This window comes from Natrix helvetica (genome assembly GCF_964273705.1).
Source record: "Natrix helvetica genome assembly, chromosome: 3".
NCBI lineage: Eukaryota > Metazoa > Chordata > Lepidosauria > Squamata > Natricidae > Natrix > Natrix helvetica.
The window spans coordinates 97,964,881-97,991,891 of NC_138549.1; the positions used below are offsets into that span (position 1 = coordinate 97,964,881).

The window sequence follows — 27,011 nt, forward strand, 5'->3', positions numbered from 1 at the left end:
AATAATACGATCCAGGTGGCCAGGAAGGCTCAACAGAGACTCCATTTTCTTAGGGTCTCGCGGAAAAACAAGGTGGAACAATGACTGATGACCACCTTCTACCGGTCTACGATAGAAAGTGTCCTCACATATTGCGTTACGGTATGGTATGCTGGCTTGCCACCTGCAGATAGAAGACACTACAAAGGGTGATGAGTACAGCACAAAATATCATGGGCTGCCCCTGACTCCACTAGATGAAATTGCTAGGACTCACTGTCTTAGCAGGGTAAGGAAACTGCTCAGGGATGAATCACATCCTGGTCAGCACTTCTGTACTCTCTTACCATCGGGCAGGAGATACAGAAGCATAGCCAGTCGAATGAACAGGCTGAAAAATAGCTTCTATCCGTGGGCTGTCAGATTCCTGAACGCAACACAACACCATAACTATTCAGTATGACAGACTTGCAGGACCAGCACAATGTGCAACATGTCCACACTCATGTAATATAACGTAATGTAATGTAACGTTATGCACATATATGTATATAGGATCATGTGCCTATTAGTTGATTTACTGGGTGGGGATTTTCTTTCTTCACTTATGAGTTATTGAGATGTATTTTGTGTCTGGGGGGATCACTAGGGGAGGCTCATCCAATCTCATTGTACACAGGTTGTGCATTTACAATAAAAGTTTGAATTTGAATTTAAAAAATAGTAAACAATAACTAAAATCTAACTACAGTTGAGTCAGTCTAGTTTACTATTTAAAAATGTCTTAAGTCCTCATGTAAACAACTGCTGTAATTTTGTTAATTTATAAAGTCTGTGTCCAACAGCAAAGGGAGTTTTATGCTTTTGCCATATTACAACATTGTCAAAATATAAAGCTCAGTGATTTATTTTATGCTTGGGGAGGGAGGTCAATATGATCCCAACGAGACCTTATCAAAACTGGGTATGTTCAAATAACTCGTGACATCACTTAACAACTGCAGATGAGAGTGTTGGAATTGTGGTGATTGAGCTAAGTGCTCACAAGGGTATCTCACTTAACAACTGCTTCACTCAATGACTGAGACTCTGGTCCTAATTATGATAGTGAGGACTACCTATAGTAAAAAGAAAGACTGCGTTTAGAAAAGATAAGTCATGTCAAGGTTTGTAAAAATAAGATTATTTTTGCAAAAGATGTGAAAGCAGTCAGAGAAAAATCTTGAAAATTGAAATTGGGGCTATAATGGACATTTCAATAAAATCCCTGCAGTGTAGATGTTATGAGTAACAGCAGATTCCATCTATTTACAGTTAGTTGTAAGACTAGATAAAGTTCTAATCAACAGTCTCAAAAAGAATACACATGGAGCTGAAAACAAAAGAAAAGAAAACAAAAAAGCTTATGCAAAATAGTTTACATGCTATACTTTATTCTCCTTTATCAGTACAGTTTCCTGTTTTGTTTGGAGACAAACAAAGGTGAATTAGTAATGTAACAATATTTATCTGTCAAATATTACACTATTGTAATAATACTTATCATGTTTATTAGTATGAGATATCAAGAGTTTTTTTACATTTATAATGGGGGAGTATAAAAACAGAACATTGTAGATTTATTGTCATCTTACAGAGAAGTAACTGTGACTGCATGAGAAATAACTAAATTGAGAAATAACTACTTGTACAGTATCTGGTAAATGAACTGTGTTAAAAGCAAAATTTAGATTGAACAAAATATTATTGGAACTAACCTTTCTCTTCCATGCAAAAGAAAGAGATTCAGCAAATAATTTTTTAAGTAATTTTTTTGCTGATTTTTACTTTTCTACACAATTCCCAGTGGCTACTTTCTATGCTTTTTCAGAGAACCTCTAATTCTCCAGAGCAGGTTCTTCAGAAACTGTTGAGATGCTGTATAAAAATAATAATTGATGTGAAAGCAGTCAGAGAAAAATCTGGAAAATTGAAATTGGGCTATAATAGACATTTGAATAAAATCCATGCAGTGTAGATGTTATGAGTAACAGCAGATTCCATCTATTTACAGTTAGTTGTAAGACTAGATAAAGTTCTAATCAACAGTCTCAAAAAGAATACACATGGAGCTGAAAACAAAAGAAAAGAAAACAAAAAAGCTTATGCAAAATTACTAGTTTTCCCTAGCAAGGAAAGTATAAAGCAATTTAGGTTTCTCGACTAAAAGCAAAAGAAAGATAGGAGAAACACAGGAGAAGAATATACAATCAAGCATGCTGTATAAAATGTGGATGAGAAGACAGAACTCCTAATCATCTATTGAAATTAACAGTGGAAGTACTTCTTCACACATGTTCTTTTAAAACATGGAATTGCTGCCATCTGTGCTGGAATAGACTCTATTAATGTACTACCCTGATCAACATACTTTATATAATATGATTGGAAGCAACAACAGTAAAGGCAGTGGTGGGATTCAGCCAGTTCCCACCTATTTGGAGAACCGGTTGTTAACTTTCTAAGCAGCTTGGAGAACTGGTTGTTGGAAAAAATCTCATTTTGGTTTTTTCCACTTTGCAGGGCTAATCCTGTAAGGAAGGCAGGAAGGAAACATTCTGGTGTTGTTTCTATCCTAATCTTTATTGCCCTGCTTACAGAAACTGCCTCTCCAATTACATTGTAACAGCCAAGGCGAAGCACCCATCGACGTGAGTGATGTTGAGTTGGCCACGCCCATCCAGTCACATGACCCCATGAGCCACGCCTACCCAGCTAGTGATTAGGGCAGATTACCAGTTGTTAAATTATTTGAATCTCACCAATGAGCAAATGGATATTGGCCTCTTTTCCCTATTTTTTGTTATTCCTATCCAGAATAATGCAGCCATTTTGAGCATTGTTTCAAGTGTTTCATTCTCTTGATAAATTATGGTGGACAGATCTACTTGCTGTAGAAGACACAATCTTACGTCCATGTTGCGCCTTTAAAATTATGCAATGCTTTATCTAAAAAGACTTTTATGAATATTTAAAGTGAATATAACAGAAGAGGCACGATCAGGTGGAACATATGGGCATCCTTAATTTCAGAAAGGCAATGGATGTTAATATATTTTCAGAATTCTCTCTGCTGGTTGAGATTTAGTTCTTGTACCTGTTGATACAAAACATTGTTGGTATCTCCACAAACTGTTTATGGTGTGACTCAGTGATGCTCTTCATGGTTCATTTAGAACCGTTTGCTTAGGCTGCTGAGCTTTTTGACCTTCTGTAGTTGAAAGATATGGTCCTAAGCTACAAAGTCTGTATGTATTAATGGTCTTTTTTCCTGCCTCTTTGCCTTCTTAACATTTGAGAATATAAAACAAAGAAGTACTTTCCAATTAAGTCTGGATATAATAATGTATTATGCAATTTTTTCTATAATTTACTTAATTTAATTTCGCCAGAGCTAAGCAGCAGCTGGGTATGGGCTAAACATGACATCTTTCTGCAACTTATTAAATAGTGATAGTCCATACTCATAGAAATCCATTGTGCAAACTATAGAAAAACTGGAAATGGGGAGTGGTTAATTAAAATAATGAAATCTCAGTGCATTTATAAAATTACAATTTCTCTGACATTGCACGGACATTTAGTTGGTAATTGAAAACATGTTGATGACATGACTTTGTTCTTCTTCGCTTTAAAGTCTGAATTGCTTCAGGGCATATTTAAAAATGTAAAATATTTAAACAAAAGATTTCAGTATTTAGATATAAGATAACAATTATTTCCATTATTTCTTATGAGGATTCTTTTTTATGTTTTCAAAAACATCCTCTCTGCAAACTTTTCTGCAGTCTGGTTACACACAAGAGGTCACCTTGGATAACCATCCACATATTATTTTTTGGCTCAAACAGTCAAACAATGGAGTGAGAATCTTGTTCTGAATGAGAACTCATTCTTTACTATAGTTAGAGAGCAGTGATGTCAAACCTTTTGGCACCGAGTGCCCAAATTGGAATGTGCATGCACTGGAAACCTGAAGACCAGCTGGCCAGCGCATGCATACTTGTTTTTTGGACTTTTGGGGGCCATTTTCAGGCTCTCTAGCACCCACGATGGGGCGTGTGTCTACAGAGAAGGCTCAGTGTGCCATCTCTGGCACACATGCTATAGGTTCACCAACACGGAGTTAGAGCATTTGAGATGTTTTGAGTTTTGCCCTAGAATATTATTCAACCCTTAGAGCTTTGTGTCCCTGGAATACACCCAAGAGAGAATATTCTGATGCAGCATTTTGACTACAGCTCCTTTATTCAATTCTTTCATTATCTGCATACCATTCCTGCTAGCTATTAAACTATTCATAGTTTCATCCTTCATCCTCTCCCCAATAGCGGCTGTTGCGCTTCTGCTTCCAGCCAGGATGCTGGCAGAGAGGAGAGCTACCCGCATAAAGACACCACCGAGGGTCTGGCAGAATATATCCCGGCTGGAAGAAGCAGTGCAACAGCAAAGGAGTAGGGATGACAAGGACGGGCGGTCCCAAGCGTCCCTCCCCCCCTGCCTGAGCAGACTTCTTCAGAGCTCCAGCCTGCAGCTCTGATGAGGATCCGCGGTCCGGAGCGCTGCCGCTTCCAGCCGGGATATATTCTGCCAGATCCTCGGTGGCGACTTTATGTGGGTAGCTCGCCTTCCTGCCAGCAGCTCATCCAGTGTCCCAGCTGGAAGCAGCAGCACAACAGTCACCGTTACCAGGGGCGAAGGGGTGGCGGTGGAGAGAACGGGCAACCACCGCCCCTTCATCCTCTCCCCAACAGCGGCTGTTGCGCTTCTGCTTCCAGCCGGGATGCTGGCAGAGAGGAGAGCTACCCGCATAAAGACACCACAGAGGGTCTGGCAGAATATATCCCAGCTGGAAGAAGCAACAGCAAAGGAGTAGCGATGGCAAGGACGGGCGGTCTCAGGCGTCCCTCCCTCCCCTCCCACCCGCCTGAGCAGGCTTCTTCAGAACTCCAGCCTGCAGCTCTGATGAGGATCCACGGTCTGGAGCGCTGCCGCTTCCAGCCGGGATATATTCTGCCAGACCCTCGGCAGCGTCTTTATGCAGGTAGCTCGCCTCCCCGCCAGCAGCTCCTCTGCCAGCATCCCGGCTGGAAGCGGAAGAGCAACAGCCGCTGTTGGGGAAGAGACAAAGCGGCGGCGGTCACCCGTTCTCGCCACCGCCACCCCTTCGCCCCTGGTAACGGTGACTTTTGTGCTGCTGCTTCCAGCCAGTGGCTGCCCGGTTGCTTCTATGCAAGAAGCCCACTCAAGCGGGAGAGGGAGGGAAGCCCCGACCACAGCTCTACTAAGAAGCGATGGCCAGGAACCCCTCTCTGTGTCTTTGGGCACGCACGGCCGTTGCTCTTCCTGTTGCTGGTTTTTGGTGTGCATGCGTGCCAGGAACCAGATCACCAAATGGCCGACACGCATGTGCACTCTGGAAACAAAAAGATCATTTTCCGAGTGTGCGCATGTGCACCGGGCGGCTCCACTTCTGCTTTCTGGCACGCCAATGCATGTCAAGATCAGCTGGCTGCTGCGCCCGAACCTGGAAGAGGAACTGGAGATGGCTCCGCGTGCCAGGAGAAATGGCTCTGCGTGCCACTTCTGGCACCCGTGCCATAGGTTCGCCATCATGGCTCTAGGATTACCAGTTCATTTGAAGAGGGAATCAGAATCAGATGTTACCATTCATGAGATGATAATCAGATTGAGTGTGGGAAGTCCTGCCTTCTTTAAAGCAGGGGTTCCCAACCCTCGGACCGTAGCCCACTACTGGGCCATAGTCTATTTGAAGCTGGGCCATGTGCACGTGCAGCTCACTCACATGAGTGGTGCCCCAAAGGCTTCTTTTCTCTCTTGTGTGAGTGCGCCAACCCACCACCAGACGACACAGTTCCCCTCTATTTCCAGCTAGGCTGCTAAGCTACAAAGGTTGAGTACCGCTGATTTAAAGAACAGAATTCTAGTATTCACTATCAAAGGCTGATTTTCACAAAACAGTATGTGAAAACGTGTTATGACTAAATCAAAGGAGATTTCTGAGGATTTCTGAAAAACAGTTATTGATGCTCACCAGACTGGAAAAGGTGACAAAAATTATTTTCAAAATGTTTAGACTTCATTAGCCAGGTAGATCATGAACTAATGGAGACAATTTAACATCATTGTTACCCAACTCAGGAATAGTTAACTAGACAAGAAGTCACCAAGAGCAATGTGTGTAATACTCCAGGAGTATTACAACAAAGCCCAGAATAATGATCGAGAAACTAAAAGTATCTCTTTCATTGGCAAAGTCATTGTTCATGAGGCGACTGTCAGAACAACACTGAACAACAATGGTTTGTGTGGACTGCAAGGAGAAAGTGACTGTCCTCCAAAAACAACATTGCTGCCAATCTACAGATTGTAAAAGACCAGGTGGGTAAACCAGAAAGCAGAAGAATGTTCTGAGGGTGGATGAAAACCAAAATATGATTTTTCAGCTCGAATGAAAATGTGATATTTGACAAAAAAGCAAATGCTCCATTCTTGCATAAGAAAACTGTCAGGTGTGAAAGACCAAGTTCATCTATCAATGTCCAATGTAACTGATTTGTTGCTAAAGCCTTATGCACAGGAGTCTTCTGAACTATTGATCAGTACCTGGTTATAGTTAGATAAGGGTAACGGCAATCAAGAGGAGGGTTGAACTTAGCTTGTTTGTGGCTACGTAACGATTCTAGGCTGATACCTCTTTTTATTCTTTTCCCAGTCCTTCTCCTTCAAAATCAATACCACTTTATAATGCCTTGCTAAGGCCACACTTGGAATACTGCATTCAGTTCTGGCCGCCACGATGTAGAAAAGATGTGGAGACTCTAGAAAGAGTGCAGAGAAGAGCAACAAAGATGATTAGGGGACTGGAGACTAAAACATATGAAGAACAGTTTCAGGAACTGGGTATGTCTAGTTTAATAGAAAATAGGACTAGGGGAGACATGATAGCAGTCTTCCAATATCTCAGGGGTTGCCACAAAGAAGAGGGAGTCAAACTATTCTCCAAGGCACCTGAGGGTAGAACAAGAAGCAATGGGTGAAAACTAATCAAGGAGAGAAGCAATTTAGAACTGAGGAGAAATTTCCTGACAGTTAGAACAATTAATCAGTGGAACAGCTTGCCTCCAGAAGTTGTGAATGCCCCAACACTGGAAGTCTTTAAGAAGATGTTGGATAGCCATCTATCTGAAACAATATAAGGTTTCCTGCCTAGGCAGGGGGTTGGACTAGAAGACCTCCAAGGTCCCTTCCAACTCTACTATTGTATTGTATTGTAAAATCCCAATCTGTGAAAGATGGTAATGGCATAATGGTTTGGGCCTGCTTTGCTGCCTTTGAACCAGGACAGCTTGCCCACATTGAGGGAATTGTGACTTATGAATTGTACCAGCAAATTCTGCAAGAAAATGTCAGGATATCTGTTCATGAACTGAAGCTCAAGACAAAATGGGTCATGCACCAAGACAACCATTCAAAATATACAAATGTATGGCTGGAAAAATGGTTTAAAGCAGAAAAAGTTAATATTTTGGAATGACCAAATCAAAAGACCTTACCTTTAATCTTACAGAAATGTAAATACAAGAATCTGAAGTAGGCAGTTCATGTGAGGAAGGCCAGCAACTTTTCTCAAATGAAGCTACTCTGTAAGGGGAACTGGCCAACATTCCTTCAAGTCATTGTGTAGGACTGATCAACAGTTATTTGAAACATTGAGTTGTAGGTTTTGCTGTCCAAGGGGATGCACCAGTTTCTGAAAGCAGAGGTTCCTATGCTTTTGCCAAACACAAATATACACGTTTGGATAATTTTCATAAATAAATCAACCAATATGTTGTTTTTGTCTCATTTGTTTAAGGGTTTCTTTATCTAGTTTAGAATGTGTAAGAAGAGATCACATGTCATAATTATGCAGAAATATTTAAAACTCAAGAGTTCACAAACTTTTAAGCAACACCATACACATGTAATCATATCAGGTTTATAATTTGTAACATCTTCCAAATTTACAACAAGCTTTTATGGCAGACAGAAGATATATAATGGGAACTAAAACATAAAGCTTTACAACCATATATTAATGTGCTTCTGCTTACAACTGGGAAGCAAAAAAATAAGATGTAACCAACCCAGACATTTAGTTTTGAAATGATTTATTGAATCATCAAATATTTTCTGATAGTAGTGTACTAGTTAAAGAGCTTAAAGCTTTCTTCTATGGTCTTTTGTTCCATTTACTACCGAGAATAATGCCAGTTAGACATCTCTACATGTTATTTAAAAATGTTTCCAATCCTAATTCACATGAACAGCATGTTACATAAATGTGTGAGCTCATAAATCCCTCACAGTTAGGTAAGTGAGAAAAAAATGAGCCCAAAATAGCATAGCCATTTATATATCAAAATAATAGAACAAGTGAAGCTTCTGAAACTACATTTCACTCCAAGACTGTCAGATCCTCTATCAAGGCAATTCTAGAAATAACAAACGGGAAGGTACTAAAGTTTCATACTTTATGAAAGATAAAACAATAATTTGAGATATGCCATAATGCAATTCACTGTCAAATGATTTTAATCCAGCAGCAGCCCATTTCTAAAGGGAAAGCATACTGTATTTTTTTAAAGTGCATGCTGTAACAGGGATAAAAATGACAAAATAATCTATAGAACTATATTTTAAACCTTTTGTTGCCAAAAATATATTTTTATAGATACGTAAGGTTGATGGAACGTTATTGCAAAATGATGAATTATATGAGAAAATGAGAGAGACCCAAATGTAGCTCTTCATTCAGAAATTAAGTCATTCTTAATTAATTAAATATGCAACAAAAATGGAATCCAGTTAATTCTCTGATTGTTAAGTCATCAGGGGCTCTTCTCTCTCTTCTTTGACCAATCCCTAACAGCATCTCTTTCTCTGCTCCCTCAAGGTCATTCCACCATACCATTATGTTTATTTACAGGTAGAAAAACATGGGAAGACAGAAGCTGCAGGACAGAAGTCAGTGGCCCTAGCTGTTGAACAGAAGTCCCCTAATACCACCTTCTGGACCTCAACTAGATAGGAATGACTAGAAGCATCATAAAGCACTACTTCTGAAAGCCTAAACCTTCCAGGAAATCTATAAAGATACTGTAAATGATTCTTTCAATAGCTGCTAATGGGCTAGAGGTAGAGCAGGATCGCTCTCTCCCCATTCAGTTTCTAGCATAGGTCATCCATCAAAGACATGATCCGTACAGGAAAAATAGACCTAAAAGTATCTGTAATTAAAATAGAACTGTAAGTTTTAACATTGGATTAACATAATTATGTTTAATAGATAAATATTGTCAAGATAAGACAATAAAAGATAATAAATTAATCATTTAATATAATAAAATATTATCTTAATATAATTTAAAGACAGTAGATTTTAAAAGCTCAATATTAATTCTTCTAGAAACTACGCATTATGTAAAATGTGACCAACTGTGCAATCTTGACTTGGATACACATACATTTCCATATACACACCATGTACTGTCTATCATTTGGCAGAGATCTTTGGCTGTGGCTTCCCCATAATATGTTGAAGCAAAAGTAAATGTGAATGGAAGTAGACCACAACTTGAGATGATTGACAACACTATAGATGAAACCACCGGGGGGGGGGGGACCCCTGATATTGTATTTGTAAAGTAGAGCTGGTCCTTGCTTTACAACCACAACTGAGCCCAGAATTTATGTTGCTAAGCGAGAAATTTGTTAAGTGAGTTGTATCCCATTTTACAACTCTTCTTGCCCCATTTGTTAAGCAAATCACTGTAGTCATTACATTAGTAACACGGTTGTTAAGTGTTACTAATGGCTTGCCATTGATTTTGTTTGTGAGAAGGTTGCAAAAGTCGGTCAAAGGACCTCTGGACACTACAACAGTCATAAATTGTTGTCAAGCATCTGAATGTAAATCATGTGACTATGGGGATGGAGCCTTAAGTGTGAAAAATAGTCATAAGTCACTTTTTTCAATGCTGCTGTAACTTTGAATGCTCACTAAACAAATTGTTGTAAGTCAAGGAATGCTTGTACGTGCAAAATTATTTCTCTTAAACAGGCACAGTTTTGAAATGCTTTTTTAAAATCCTTGAATATCCATAAATATACGAATAAGAAAAATAGTTGGGGTCTGATATGGTTCTATCCAAACGTTGCCTAGGATGTATGTAAAATTTAGGGCTTGATTTGATTCAGAGAGTTATAAATATCATTACTGTTCCAACTTTCTCTTGAAACCAAGCCATTTCCGGGATTATCATTTCCTCTTAATATCCCAAAAAACAAGAGCTCCGATTAGTAAATGTATTAGAAGGAAGACCAAAGTCACAACACAGGATTTTTGTGCTTCTGCTTTCAAATGAGAAACCAACAATGCAGGCATTGTAAGCTATAGAGATTGGCATCTTTTCTTACACTTTGTAGAGCAAATGAGTGGAAACCTATTTCCTTTGTGAAGATTAAGCAGTTTGCATGTGTTGATCATTTTGGTAACTGCTGCTAGACATATTAACAGTGTGAGAAAGTATTCTTATAATTCTATTACAATTGGTGTCATATTTCCAGGAAAATATTTCTATTCTATATTTTCCTTGACAGCTTGAGGAAGCATAGATGAAGGTCTCTCTTTTATCTTTGCAATAACCTTGTGTGTCGAAAGAGAATGGCTGGTTTAAGATCACAGTGTTTTGTTGTTCAGTGGGGATTTAAAGCAGGGTTTCACTGGTCCAATCCAGTAGTTTAAGTATTTATACAACTAGTTTGGAAACAAAAATGTCCATGCACATTGCTTTAATTTCATTTTATAGACTGAAAATGCAATAGCAAAGATACATATTTTAATCAGCTAAATCTTCTTCGGATGTCAGACTATTTTCTCCATTTATGTTGCAGAATGTATTAATCCTAGAGGGGTGATATTTCCTTTTAGCTTTGCATAGCAGTATGTACAAATAAAAATCTTAACTGCCAACACATAATTTTCAGCCTGCTTGTCTTACTCGAGATGTGTGTTTTCTGTTAGCAGCACAGCTGTTCTTGTTTCTGAACACGAGCTGGTAGTGTTGTAAATATCTTTTCCACTGAGATCTAGATATTTAATCACTATACAGAGGGCAACATGTAGAACTTGCATTCATGCGTATATGCTTTTCTGGATATTGAACTATATTTATAGCAGGGAAAATTCATGAATGTGTTTCTTTGCTTAAGATTATTTTGATGTACCAACTTCTTGAGTAGGTTCTGGCAAATGGCTCTGCAAAAGTGGAGCCAATGACCACAGGAAATACAAGGAACTGGTGAGTAAACTAGTTCCTTGGAACCTTTCCAGATAAGGAGAGGATGGGAGATTGCCCAAATATGCTCTGTCCTTATAAGGAGACGGCAGTTTTTCACAGGTTTGAGCACTGGGAAATGATGGGATTAGCCATTTTGCTTGAGACTCATCATTACTGAATTCCAAAATATTTGCTGAAGGTCATCAGCCTAGACATGCACCTGTCATGGTCCAAGTTCAGGACTAGCCTCAGAAAGAATAAAGTCAGGAATCACATGAGGTTGATCAAACACAGGCATTACCAGAGCAACTGGAAAAGCCAGATGAAGCAATATAAGGCCTCACAGCTAGCATAGAGACATCGGATCTCTGGCTCATGCAGGACACTTGTGTGTGGATTCTTGAACCATTGGATTGACCAATAACCTTAACATAGATCTTTGAAACATAGACTAACTAGGATGATTCTTGTGCATGCTCCCATTTCAAAGCAAACTTTCTGGGTAGGCCTTTGCTTTGTTTACAGTCCTTTGCTTCATTGACCTGTGATTGTAACCTTAAGTAGCATATATCTATGCAGATTCTCAATCATCCAGGCTGTGGTGGGTTTCTACTGATTCGGACTGGTTTGGCTGAACCGGTAGAGGTTCGGTGGCCTGAGTCTCTGGAACTGGTAGTAACCCAGGCCTGCCACGCCCCCGAACTGGTTCTCCTATAGTGGCAGCATTTTGATTTTCGGTTCTGTGCAGGTGCAGAACAATTTTCACTGAACATTTTTTTTTTCATTTTTTAAATGTTTTGCGCATGCACAGACCTATTTATGTACAAATGTGCATGCTCACTGAACCGGCAGTAATGCAGCAGAAACCCACCCCTGCATCCAGGTCATAGTTGTCCCAAAGGTGTTTTTTCCAAAGGAAGGTGTGCAGGTGGGCTTTTGGGTGAATGTAGGAGCCGTTTGGGCTACTTGTTTCTTCAGTAAGTTAGACTTGTGTATCTGGGATAATCTCAGAGCATATTTTAAGAGAACAACCTGTAAAATCCAGGAAAGGAGGTGTAGTAAATTCAATACAGATTTGACAAGAACAATCTTGCCATGTTAATCTTCAAACTTCATGTTTTTCATTGGGTATTTCCTTAATGCATTGTGTGAATTTGACATCTAGGCCTGGATGGCATCATTAAGTTGCTACACTGGTTGTGTGAAAATTGCACTCAAAGATTCTATATCAATCTGCAAACTGGAAAGAGGAGTGAAGTAGGGATGCTGTAAGGTTCATTCCTTGGGCCTGCTGTAGATGTTGATGATTAGTGATCTGGATGACAAAATAAGGGAATGCTTCTCAAAGCTGCAAAGGACACATAATTAGGTGTCATGGTTAATGCCCCACGAGGAAGAAATAACGTTCAAAGCAATACTAAAAGTTAAAAAATGGACAGAAAATATCAGAATGATATTTAACAGATTAAAATGCTAAATTCTTAATTTTAGAAATAAAAAAGCACATGCTTAACAAGGGAGATACAATAGCTTGAAAAATGTGAAAAAAAGGTTATTGAAACAGTAGATAATTGTGAACAAAATGTGAATCAGCAGATGATACAATTTGAAACAACCCAAAAATAGTTTCCAAATCACAAGAAGTAACAATTCAATTTTGAGTTAGTCAGATCCCAACCCTAGTTTTCTTGTCAAGTTCTTCCAGGTGCTTTTAGAAAAATGAAACTATTCACACACAGGCAAAAAGGATGAACTTACGAAGAGGAATTAGAACTTCTGGAAGGAATTCAAAGAAACCAGCCTCAAATATCTGAAATAATGTCACATGGGAAGTGGTTAGGACCTGCTATTCATCATTCACTGTTCAGAATAGAGAATAACAGATTCAGACTATGGGAAGAGAGATTCTGATTGAATTTTATTTTAAAAACTTCCAAACAGTAAGAGCAATTTGACAGTGGAACCAATTATATAGAGAACTGGTGAGCTTTCTTGCATTGGCTATGTTCAATGAAAGGCTGGACAGCCATCTGTCTGGGCTGACTTAATTTGGATTCCTGCAGTGAGCAGGGGATTGGATTAATGGCTCCTTCCCATTCCATGATTCTATTATTCCAGCTGAGTAAGATTCTGATATGTGATGTGATATGTATGTATATATCTATATATTTGTGTTGTATTTGTGCTGATAAATAAATAAAGGGAGACTAGTATAGATCTATTTCAAGCTATTTAGCTCTCATCAGCTAGCCATACCCTTACTGGGATTTGAACCTGGGCACAAATACATATCTATATATGTGTATACATAAGTATATGCACACAGATATGGAAATGAATAATGCATAAGTAGGAATATAACTATACCCCCCCCCCACGAAAAAAAGGTTTGCTAAGACCTGCGGGCATAAAAATAAATCATACCGAGAGGCTGAACAAATTTCTATCTTGTATCAATTACAAATGAAAATATGAGTTCTGTACCCCACAAATTAGACGATGTTGCTGCGAATCGGGACATTAATGCTGCTATTATCTTGAATAATAAAAAATAGCAGATGTTATATTTCAGAGACATAATTCTTTCCCAAAGCATTCTTCTTAATGGTATGGAAAGATTCAACTGAAAAGTTATTCAAGTGAGATGTTAATATGTTTCATAATAAAGCTATTCAATAGCCTTCAGATATGTTGAGATCAAACGCATCTTTGCAAGCCACTCTGGATTGCTTGATATCTCTCAGTATGCCAGTTTCACATATTAAAATTCATCTGAAAGATTAAGTCTTCAGGAAAGTATTGCACAAGTTCAAAGCTCAGGCCATGTTGAAGCATAAAATTAAACTGGACATCAAATAGTACATGAGATTAATATTACTGATTATCTTGAATAATCAGGAGATAGAAATTTTCAAAGACAATGCATTCAGTCATAAATATGAACATACATCAATAGATGCTGTTTTAGATTGCTAAAACTAATACAATCATCATTACAATCCTAAAGAATAGGCACCATTAGATTACACTAATGAAAATTTATATGTTCAATAGAGAAACTCACTGATTGAATCTCATTCTTGTTGTAAAATGTTTGTAATTTCTTAACCAAATTCCTAACCAACACTTGTAGCTGCTTCAGTATTCTCCCAATGAGATGTTGGGCGAGGAATGGGGTTCCATTTCCTAGGCTTTTTATCCTTAACAACTATATCTGTTTATCTGTTCATTTATCTATCTTCTATCTACCATCTATCTATCATCATCTACAATCTATCAAGTTATCAAATTTAAGTAACTTTATGTTTAAAAAAAACTACAATATTTCTGAAGTCAACCAAATTTTCAAAACTCAAGGTCAAAAGCTGATGCTTCCCTTTATCTTGTAGGAACTCTATCTGGGTTGCATGAAATTTATTGTTTCTGAGCAAATCGGTCCATTTCACCATCTTGGTAATTAATTTTAAACTCAATTTTTTCATTGTGGGTGTGTATTTTTCTTTCCTTCCATCTTAATAACATAATATTTGTATATAACACATTTATAGTATATAAGAATCTTGCCACCACCACAGTCATAATAAAAACAAAGTCCCTTTTTTTCTCCACTTGTTTATCGCCATTCTAAAAGAAAAGCTTTAGTTTTCAGTATAATACCCATTTTCTAAATTTTATAAACTAACAATATCTGATTCATAAACTTTTTAGTATAACTGCAATGTCCACTATGATGATAAACCATGTCTACCAACTGTATTTAAGTCAATAAAGTAGAACTATATATACAGGTAGAACTTCTTTTTTATGTTTTTCAGGATCAAAATGCATTAGTTGGAAAATATCACCCTATACAAAACTGGAATGCTCCTGCTGTTGAACTGGCAAATTATAGATATTATTTCAAGCACTTGGTGAAAATCAATTAGAGAACACCCCAACACAGAAATCATAATCCAACAAAATGTCTGGAAAAAGACAGTGTTTAAAAGCATATTTCTAACTTGCTCAATTATCCTCCATATAATCACGTTCCATAATGCTCCGCCCAATAATTGCCAAATACATCCAAATCAAAGCAGTTTGCCAAAATTCTCAACAGTAGAAATGACATCTTTGATCATAACAACCAAGCCTTGCAAAATAACCTTTTGGTTTTGAAATCCAGAAACGGAAGCACCACCACATCAATCCTACCCAATCTGGTATGTTCACCAAATGTCTTTGAGCAGTGACTCTCAAAACTTTAAGTCAATGTATGTAACTTTTTGGCATGCTTGTTTGGAAAGTGAGGAATTGTGGTCTCAACATATGTAGAGGAAGTTCCAAATTGTGAAAGGCTGCTATATACAATATCAGTATAAATGGGCTGTGTGTGTGTGTGTGTGTGTGTGTGTGTGTGTGTTGTTCATGCAAAGTGTATATAGTACTTCCTGCTTGAATGTACAACACAATAGACAAGGCAAGATAACGTGAGAGTTAGCTCTTTATATACAGTACGTAACTTATTTCTAGAAAAAAGATGATAAACCTTATCTTTGCTGGCATGTTTCTTTTCAGATGAACTATTCTTAAGGCAAATTGATGCTAATTATAGCCTCCCACATAAGCAGTCTTCATTTACAGTTGCTTCTATTGAATCATCATCAATTTCGCTCTCTCCAGGCACTGCACTTTTCCTGTCTCACCATCCCAGAAACTGCCTTTTAGGGGAATCAAATGCATCAAGTGACAACAGTCACCATTTTCACCTTTATCCTTCTCTCCCAGAAATAAAGGTGAAGAAAAATAGGAAAGGAAAAATTATAGGTGGTGGGAGCAATTTATTCCATTGAGGTGTTAGGTTATTAACTGATTGTTACTAGCAGTTATATTTCACAGTGCCAATATTGCCTAAGTCATTAGCTCATTGTCCTTAGTGCCTGCAGCTGTTTGGAGGCTATTGTACTTACTGCATTTTCCAAGGAGCAAGAGTGCAGGTAGAAGCAAGCTTTAAAAAAAGAAAACTTGGAAACTCTTTCAGTGCATGCTATTATTCATACAGAATTGGGCACTATTGGAAATATATTGAGACTTTAGGCTTGTTTTTATAAAGGCCTCTCTAAACTGAGTAACCTTCTGCAAGGTTATTCTTTCCCTAGCAAATGAAAATAAGAGTACCACTTAACTAGAATAAGTAGAAAACAGGAAATGAACAAGGGCTGTGATGTTTGTTCCTAGGTGATAATGAATCAGCTACACAATATACTGTATTGTATATGCAAATACACACTATGCAAACCTTTACTGACATACTGTATTTACTGCTCTGCTAGGCAGTGAGACCCATTATTTTGGGTGTATAGAGTATAATTTTTATCAGGAAAGGCCTTAAAGTGCTTTTGCTATGACATTTTTTCATGCTAATTTTCTGATATCACTGGGCTGTTTCTATCAAAAGTTGTTTCCTTTAGCATCATTCTGTTTTAGCTGAACTGCATTTATGAAACAGGTAAGGGTCATGCATTGAATAGTATTGGGGCTACATAAGTGGAAACAATATCGAAGTAGGTGTGTAGATAATGCTAAAAGGGCAGTATTTTTCCTCACCATGAATCACATGTACATTTATGGCATCCTGGGTAGATAAATAGAGACAGAAAACATCATCCTATGTGTCTTTTTCCTACATAGTGAAGAAAACTGTACAAAATTGACAACATTCCACACTTTTCTGCCTAAAAGGCAGAGATAGGCTCAAGCTAGCCAAAGAGTAAATGTTTGTTCTTGATCTGAGGAAAACTGAACATATAATTCCATAACACATGCTGCGTAAAAGGACTGAACAACTTCCAGATTTGCACTGAAAAGTACAAACTCTGACTAGGCCAACCTTTGCCTCAATCAGATCTTATTTTGTGACTGACTTTGCCTCTGTATTGTCACTTACCAGTCTTACTTCTCTTTAAGTGAACCCTACACAATAGCCAGCTATTGATGTCCTACTCAGTGTCAGATAATGATCATTAAGCCATCAGCAAGAACATTTCTTCTAGCTGAACTTTCTTTTGACACACTGAAGACATAATGTTTAGGAATCAGAAGGAAACAGTAATACTACCAGAACCATACTGAAGATTTTTGATCCTGAAGATACTTTATTTTTTCTTTTTGGAAATATTTTTCAGGCACCGTTTATAATTTTTTCAAATCAAGGAATTTGACCATTTCTAACATTATTCTTTTGTACTCATTAATAACCCTTATCAGGAGACTTAACTACAACATATCATTATTTGCTTCTTATGTTTGCCTAATAGATGTAAACTCTGTTGAGAACAAGAAAGGAAGTACTAGGAAAAATCAATATTTATTAATGATTGCAGATGATTTATATAGCTACTGTTATTTCTTCCCTTTGATGTGGCAATTATTACATTGTTACTTTTACTGTTAAGTCCTGATCTAAAATCTTGGATTCCATTCTCAAAATGGAAACGATTACACTGGATGAGGTTTGTCACTTGACGGGATTACCCAAACTGACTACAGAGTGGTTTGAATTCCACCCAACTTGAGAGGCCAATTTGCTCTGAATGTAAAGATTGCCAGAGTTATTTATTAAGACTTCTTATGCAACATATCCTGCTATCATCAGAGTCTATGTAATTCATGAAGTATTCACAGGCTACATTAGATGGAATGCTGTACAATGTATTGTCTCAATGACAAACATCCAAGGATTTTAGAAAGTAAAGAATTGTGATGAGAAAACAACACAAATAGAGATAGCTTGTGAAATTTTGCACTTTATAAAATCATATGTGAGGGTACTTAAAGAGCAATGAGATAAAAAAATTTATAAGAAAAAAAGTCAGCAAAAGTATTAGCATTTGGCTTCCGTAAGAGCAAGCTAAGTTTATATATGTATTGATTATATGAAATGTCTAAAGAAACTGCCCTTGTCAGTTATTCAACTGTATTCAAGAAGTTATTCCAATGAACTCTCCTTGAGATACATATAAGCCATATGTTATTATTTTAGCTTAATTGCTTAGATTTTCTATTGTGTATCTTTCATATGATGCTCCTTTACATCATAAACCATTATTATTGGTGTCAGTAGAAGTCCTTTGCCATTCCAGAATTTAACATGATGACTATATGCAACCCCCTGAGTTAAAATTTTTATATCTAAGGATCAATTGCTAAGGACAGCAAGATAAGTAGAACATGTTTTCATCATTGCATATTGGCTTCTCTGTGGGAGGTAAGATCCAGGGACCAGCTACTGTATATGTTTAGTTTTATAACAGCAAGGGGTCTTTTCATTCTTTCACCAACCCATCTTTCCTAAGATGTTATGATGGAATGATACAAAGAGTGTATCCACTATCCTTTATATGACTGCAGATGTTTCTTTCATGGCATGTTCTCATTTAAAGTAGAGCAGGGTCAAAAGCAGGTGATGAGATTTTTGTATGTTAGTTTTCAGCCTGATGCTGCTTGAATTAGCCAATTTCATGAGGTAGCAAGAGAAGCCAAAATGCAGAATACAGGTAGTCCTTGACTTACGACCACAATGGAGCCCAAAATTAATGTTAAGTGAAACATTTGTTAAGTGAGTTTTGCCCCATTTTACAGCCTTTCTTGGCACAGTTGTTAAGTGAATCACTGCAATTGATAAGTTTTGTTAAGTAAATCTTGCTTCCCCATTTACTTTGCTTGTGGAAAGGTTGCAAAAGGTGAGGATATGGCCTTGGGACAAAGCAACAGTCATAAGTATGAACCAGTTACCAAATGTCTGAATTTTGATCACACGATCATCGGGATGCTACAAATGTTGTAACTATAAAAATGATCATAAGTCACTTTTTTAAATGCCATTGTAATTTTGAATAGTCACTAAATGAAGAGTTGTAAGTCAAGAACTACCTGTACAGTTGTATCTCAATTGTAGTCCAATGAAAGCAATGGACACAAAAGGGCACCAATGTTCTGTGGACTCCTGGTTGCCTCTGATCTCATTATGGATGATGGAAAAGGTAACATAAGCTACTGTTTTATATTTATCAGTCTTGTCATGCAATTCTGGAACATATTTGTTTACCGCTGGCCAAGCAAACTTTGAATTTTAGAAATTTACCACCTAACTTTCCTAGGTTTTTGCATAGCATTAATCATTATCTGAGGCAATTAATGTTCTTCATTTTACCAAAACAAGTCTATTATATCTATTACACTCCTCTAATAATTTACGTATCATGCCCCACTGGTAGATATTCTGACATAACACTTTCTTCCTTCTGAAACCTTAAAATATTATTGGATCAAACGTTTTATCAACGTGTAATTCATGAGGAAGAATATAATTTTCTGAACACTGTAAACTGTTTTCTTTTTTAAAAAAAAACTTTAAAGAGGCTGGTAATTAGGAAAATATGCATAAATTATTGACTTTTATATATTTTATGTTTCTTTTTAGCTTTTGATTCACTCACTTACATGATACTCCCACATGCAACAATAGGTAATGTTGGATGCTTTTTGTTAAATTTGTTGTCATTTCCTTGGCAGAAATCTTTCCTAGCTGGGTCCTAACGACAATCAGTCGAACAGCAAAAAGCTTTGCAAGGACCTAACTTCTTCCTTGTTTGCATTTGTTGTGCTTTAGCCTAAATGTTAAGAACTGATTTTTTTTTCTGCAGCTCCTCAAGGTAAAAGGCTATAGAAAGATTTTCTTTGCTTGCTTCTGTCATGAACCGAACCGGATGCAAGTTTGGAGGAGGAAGAAAAGCCAGATCCTGGAACATTGGGGAAAAAGAGCACAGAGCCACATTGTGGTTTGAATTGGGGAGCAGACAGCTCTAACCCGACAAAGCAGCCCCAGCTGAGTCAATTGAATGGGTGGCAGGCTGAGCCTGATCTGAGGGAGTCGCAGCTGCAGCAAGTTAGTCTGGAGGTTCCACAAGAGGACCATTAGCTGCTGCTGGTGTCAGCAAAGATGATGAGATGAAGTCCACACCTCCTCCTGATCCAAGGATGCGCTGGGTGGAGTGGAGACAGGCGCAATGCTGGTTGGCCAGGCTACATGTGAGGAGGCAACCTTGTCTATTGTGAAGGGCCATACAGACATTGCCTATTTAATCCCATGAGAGATGAGCATTGTTGGAAACATTGTCTAATTTCTTGCCATGCATTTCCATTCCATGCAACTTGACCCATTGCTCATTCTAAACATGTTGCCTTACAATGTAGGGTGTGGTTTCCAAAGCCTACCAAGAGATAAGAGAGGGTTTGCAGTTTCCTGACGGCCAGTTGACCAGAGCAGAAAGCTCTGAAAGCAGCCACTATTTCCCCAAGGAAGTGTCAGACACCTCTGAAAATGATGGCTGCTTCCTGGGGGCATGGGGAGGGTTTTTTTTGGACAGGATGGGTGTGTGTGTAAATAGAGGGAAGATGGCACTGACTGCAGCATCCCCATGGTCTGTTGTAAGGGTGAATGAAGGTGAATGGGGAGTGCTGCGGCTGTCATCACTTTGAAACAGAGTCATATCTGGTTTTACGGTGTTGTAATTCGAATGTTCTTTAAGTGACCTGTCGTATTTTGAGAAATACCTTCATATGTTCAGTTTATTTTCATTAAGAGAGCTGTAGTATCTTGAGGACTACCTTCATATGTTTTGTTTATGTATAAAACAAAACTCAATAAGTAGCGATTTTTGCTCTAAACTAGTTGTTGACTGTAAATAAACCAGTCATGTCTATAAAGTGCTATTCAGAAAGAAAATAATTGTTATCATTGTATGTGTTCCTTGTGTAATCATGTATTTTTCAAAAAGCATAATCAGATCACCATGGGGTTTTTTTTCCTCTTTCAAAATATATATTTTGATGTTCCTAATGGGGTATATTCATCAAATTTATATGCCCACTTCATGAAAAAGTGACTCTGTGTGGCACACATAAAATATCATATCATACTAATACAATTCATATCCAGAAAGACCATTTGTTTTATTAAATCCATCTTGTAATAAAAATTCTGCTGGCCGCTACCATCTGTTTAATGAGGAAATAATAATGAAAACAAAGTAGCATAAAGCAAAGAAGAACTAAGCTATCGCGTATTGATTAAATATTTTACAATTTTAAAAATGTTTTAAATTAAATGTTGCTTTCAGTAAGCAAAATAAAAGAGTTATGTCCAAGATAGATTCAAAATGTCAAGATAGAAAATGAAAGCAACTAATGAATCTTATGACGTTTTTGCTTCCATAAAATAGAAGCAAGAAATAAATCTGATGAAATACTTCTTTCTACCTCACAGTTCCTGGAAAACAAGGTTCAGAAAGTCTTCATAGGTTTTAAAGAAGCAGCATTCTCCCATTATTCATTCTCCTGTCATGGTGGTTCACAGTGAACATCCACATAAAGGAATGCTTTTCCAAAGAAATAATTGCAGGACAAAACAATAAGTTAGTTTTGCTTTCATCCCCACATCAGAGAAACTTCAACTGCCTTGTATTGTCCTGTTCTGTCCCGTGATTCCAAAGAATATGCAGACACAAGCTTGGCTACCACAGGCTTGGCTACCACGTCGGCCACAACTAATTACATAAAGCCACCCCTTGCCTAGGAGCCTAGAAAGTTATCTTCAAGAACCCAAGATTAAACTTACAGAATGCTTTCTCAACGGCTCGTATAATAGACTGTTGTTTCCTGCAAAGATTCCCCTCCCGTCGCTCCAACTATAAACTCTTTGGGAGGGCCATGCCCTTAGCAAGCTGTCCTTCCTTCCTTCCATGACGTCTTCTCCACAGCTGTTCCTTTCTCCTATCAATTCTACGCATACGCACAACAGGGACAACCCCCCTCTGTTCTTCCTCACTACTCCCTGACTCAGATTCCACCTGGTGGCCAACAGACCTCTCTAGTTCCTGCTCTGACTCCAAACACCCTCCAGAGTCTTCCTCATCCTCCAGAGCAGTCCCATAATGGTCTGAGCTGTCAGAGTCCACCAACAGCTCAGCTGGCCGCTGCTGGGCCAGGTTTTGCTGAGTTAATCTGAGTTAACCTGCTTTGTAGCGCTAAGACAGGAGTACTATGGCCTCTATTAAGCCTGTAAACCTGAGCCTGTCTATTCCTATTCAAATAATTGAACACAAGACAATTCAAAACTAATTAAATCATTTCTAAATGTAATCTATCTACCAATTTTGACAATATTAAAAAACAAAACAAAGCAAAAGAAAGTAGATTTGTTGATTTCATTTCACAAGATACTGATTTCATTTCTGGTCCCAAATTTATACAATTCTAATGAAGTTAATTCCCATTTTCCGTATAAAAATCCATGTTAGATACCAGATTTTTTTCTGTGTCTACTGCATAGTGAGAAAATAAGGGTAGGGAGAGAGAGATCAATAAAACAAGGCTTTTTTTTCTAAATTATGAAAATAAATAAAATTAAATGCAAAATAAATGAGGAAAGTAAAACAAAGGGGGGTGTCATTGGAAATTTGAGAAAGCCCAAAGAAGAACAGAATAATAATCAAACAGATGATACATTAAAACAGGGGTGTCCAAACTTGGGAACTTTAAGACTTGTGGACTTCAACTCCCAGAATTCCCCAGCCAGCATGAATATACAATAATGTATATTCAATAATGAATATATTACAATAATGTAATTAAATTTCATACGTATATCTTCAAGGCAAAATATTACAAATCTGCTCTCTTTGCTAAATAAATAATTTTGAATGCCGCTTTACTTTAGATCTTGACCCTTTTTCCGTGATTTAAAAATAAAGAGGTATTTTATTCATTCTTATCTTATATGCACACATTTCCAAAATCCTCGTTAGTTTATGATGTATTGGATCAGGATTATTGCATGTGACTATGGCATAATTTTGGATTTTCTGTCTTGGCCTGGGACTGTTCAGTTCCCAACTTTGTAATTGTAATCTTATATTCTGAGCTCCATGAGATAAAATAATAAATTACTTAAATAAAAAAAAATCAAACATTCCCAAAATTCAAAATGTTGTTCCTTGTGAGACTTAACTCTGAGAATAAAATACATTCCTAAGACGAGTATACACACGCAAACAATAACAATAGCACTTGTTAGTGAGAGCCCATATTTACCAGTTCCACCAGGATATAGATATGGAGAACCTATATAAAGTATAGATTAAAATGGGTAGTATAGCTAGTCCATGACTTAGAACTTGTTGTGGCCCACTAGTGGCCAGCGCAGCTGACAGCAGATTCGGACAGTGAGGAAGTTGGGGATGAACATGGGCCAGTCCTGAAGTCTGGGTCAGGCCCTGATAAGGGCTCTATGACGGAGGCAGAGAGGGGGGCAGAGCCATATGCCAGTTATCAGATGCCTTCAGAGTCAGACATCAGTGAGGCAGATGAACAGCTGGAACCTGTTCCCAGGGTGCGCATGCACAGAGTTGTCAGAAGAAGGGAACAGTTAAAAAACAGGGGTCGACTTGGAAGTAAGGCTACAAGTGGATGGTAAATGGTCCCTTCCAGAGGAAATAAAAGAGCGAAAGGGGAGTGGAGTTTGCAGGAGACAATTAGTTTGATTAATTGGGTCATGACTCTCCGAGACTCCTTGCCAGGTTTTGCAGATATTGGCCTGTCAGCTCCCTATGCCAGATAAGGTCTGTGCCTGTAAATCCTCCCTTGAAAGACTTTGCTGTCTGTGAATGAGCAGAATTCACAGGAAAATTCTGTGTTTATTAAAAGGGGGTTTTGTCAGGACCAGGAGTTTGCTTCATGCTCTTGGGAAGCCTAGGTCAAAACCCAACTACAACAGAACCCAACATTTCTGTTGCTAAGCAAGACAGTATTTAAGTGAGGTTTGCCCCCTTAACAACCTTTCCTGCCATAGTTGTAAATCAATCACTACAATTGTTAAGCTAGTAACACAGCTGTTAAGTGAATCTGGCTTCCCCATTGACTTTATTTACCAGAAGATGGTCACATGACCCCAGGATACTACTACAACACCATCATAAATAAATGCCAGTTGCTAAGCACCCTAATTTTCATGATGTGACCAAGGAGATTGTGCAACAGTCGTATGTGCTAAAACGGTCCTAAGTCCCTTTTTTCAGTGGCATTGTAACTTCAAATGGTCACTAAATGAATGGTTATAAGTCAAGGACTAGCTGTATGGTTGTTTATATAAACAGCCCCTCCACCTTCTCCCCATGGATGCTCTCATGTGACATGAAAAGAATAACAATTCTGTTTTAGCCTTTAAAATATTTTAAAGTACAAATGTAATTTTCTAGAGACTATTTTTTTAAAAAAAATCTTAAAAACAATTATATCATTAGAAAAAAATGTTTTCTCTTCTCTTTATTACACCCATTTAATCTACCGAATCTAAGAGAATTAATAGAGCATTCTTTCAGCTCATCAATTAAAATTGTATCATTAGAGAAAAAATAGTAATTGTATTCTCAAGGGGGAAAACCAGCATCCTTAATTTACAGATTAATTCTTTCAAAGTCTGTAATAGCTGTTTTTCAGAAGAGTTTAGCAAATTATATGCAATGAGTGAATTCACCTTGGGTTCCCACTGGCATCACCCCAAAGTCAGAGATGATTTAGACTGTAAACAGTTCTATATGTATCTTTGTGTAAATTGTTTCTGATCACTGTTGCTATAGCTACACCACCAGTCTAGTGTTCCAATAGCACCACATCATGAAAAGAACTTTAATCAAAAGTTAGCCAAGGTATGTCTTTTCTCGGCAGTTAATGAATGAGGATATTTTAATTATACCTCATGATGAAGATGCTGCACTTAAATGAAAAATCTTCACTGAAGGAAGTCACAGTCTAATTGAAATATTATTTATCCCTTCAAAGGCAAACTAGTTGTTTTGCTTTGTAAGAGCACTTGAGGGTCTTGATTCAAGGCTGAAATCCCAACTTCACTTAATAGATAGTAAATCCTGTTCTATACATAGATAGTCCTTGACTTACAACCACTCATTTAGCGACTGTTTGAAGTTACAACGGCACTGAAAAAAATGACTTATGACCAGTAGTGAAATTCTTTTTTTTTTACTACCGGTTCTGTGGGTGTGGCTTGGTGGGTGTGGCAGAGGAAGGATACTGCAAAATCTTCATTCCCTCCCCACTCCAGCGGAAGGATACTGCAAAATTCCCTCCCTACTCTTGGGGGAAGGCTATTGCAAAATCTCCATACCACCCCACTCTGGCGCCAGCCAGAGGTGGCATTTGCCAGTTCTTCAAACTACTCAAAATTTCCGCTACCGGCTCTCCAGAACCTGTCAGAATCTGCTGAATTTCACCCCCGCTTATGACCTTTTCTCATTACAACCGTTGCAGCAGCCATACAGTCTCGTGATCAAAATGTGTAGGTGCTTGGCAACTGGCATGTATTTACGGTTGCACTGTGGAATCATGTGGTCATCATCTGTAATCTTCCCAGCAGGCTTCCACCAAGCAAAGTCAATGGGGAAAGCCAGATTCGTTTAATGACCCCATGTTTCACTTAATAACTGTGGCAAAGCGTTCATAAAATGAAGCAAACTCACGTAACAAGTGTCTTGCTTAGTAATGGAAATTTTAGGTTCAATTGTGGTCGTAAGTCGAGAGCTACTTGTATATGACTTGATTTAAAATCATGGAAAAAGAGTTACTATAAATAATTACCACTACTTAATTTTAATTTGTTGCTTAAAAAATTAATCACATTTCCATTTTCAATTAACAGTTCCATTTACCCACATAAAAAAAAGAATGCTTAAAACTAGATTTATGAAAGAACATCACATAACCACGTGAATCCTTACCTCTTGATTTTTCACATTAAGGTATCCATAGTGAGCCCTTAGATGTTGTTTTTGTGTATGGGAAAATGGCATCCATTGGACACTGGATTGTCCAAAGCAGCTGAGAATGAGAGGAAAGCTGACTTCATTTGTAAGGCGGGCAATGATGACGATTAGAAGAGCGACTGTAAAGCCAATTACAACAACGGCCTTGCGCTGCAAATGGGATAAAAATAATAATTAAAAAAAATACCCACCTCAATACGAGTTTATTTTTTAACCTAAGTCGTAAAACCAACTAGATTGTCCTTGCCTTACAACCACAACTGAGCCCAAAATTTCCACTGCTAAGCAAGACAGTTGTTCAGTGAGCTTTGCCCCATTTTACAACCTTTCTTGCCACAGTTATTAAGTGAATCCCTGCAGTTGTTAAGTTAGTTAACATGGCTGTTAAGTGAATCTGGCTTCATCGTTGACTTTGCCCCCTGAACACTGCAACCGTCATAAATACAAACCAGTTGCCAAACATCCGAATTTTGATCATCGTGACCACGGACATGTTGCAATGTAAGTGTGAAAGATAGCAGCGCCATTGTTAACCTCAAATGGTCACTAAACGAATGGTTTTAAGTCAAGGACTATTTGTAAATATAACTTCAATGTTTAGCTGGGGAATTTTGGGAGTTGAGGTCTATGGGTCTTAAAGTTGCCAAGTTTGGACAGCCCTGCAGTCCTCATTCCCTGTAGCTTATAGGAACATAGCAAGCTATATCAAGATAATAATGGTAAGAACCAGTGGTGGGTTTCAAATTTTTTTAGAACCTCTTCTGTAGGTGTG

The 27,011-nt window shown here is 37.9% G+C and overlaps 1 protein-coding gene across 2 annotated transcripts in view; it reads right to left on the reverse strand.

Moving 5' to 3' along the window:
* The window catches only part of ST6GALNAC3 (ST6 N-acetylgalactosaminide alpha-2,6-sialyltransferase 3), a 340,250-nt gene that overhangs the window by 167,970 nt on the left and 145,269 nt on the right, over window positions 1-27,011 (reverse strand). The window contains exon 2 of one of the 2 annotated variants that reach the window (XM_081948925.1): window positions 26,195-26,389. The exons of the other annotated variant lie outside the window; for it this stretch is intronic. Coding sequence (XP_081805051.1) covers window positions 26,195-26,389 — 195 coding nt within the window. The remainder of the gene's footprint in view (window positions 1-26,194; window positions 26,390-27,011) is intronic. 2 annotated transcript variants of the gene reach the window in all.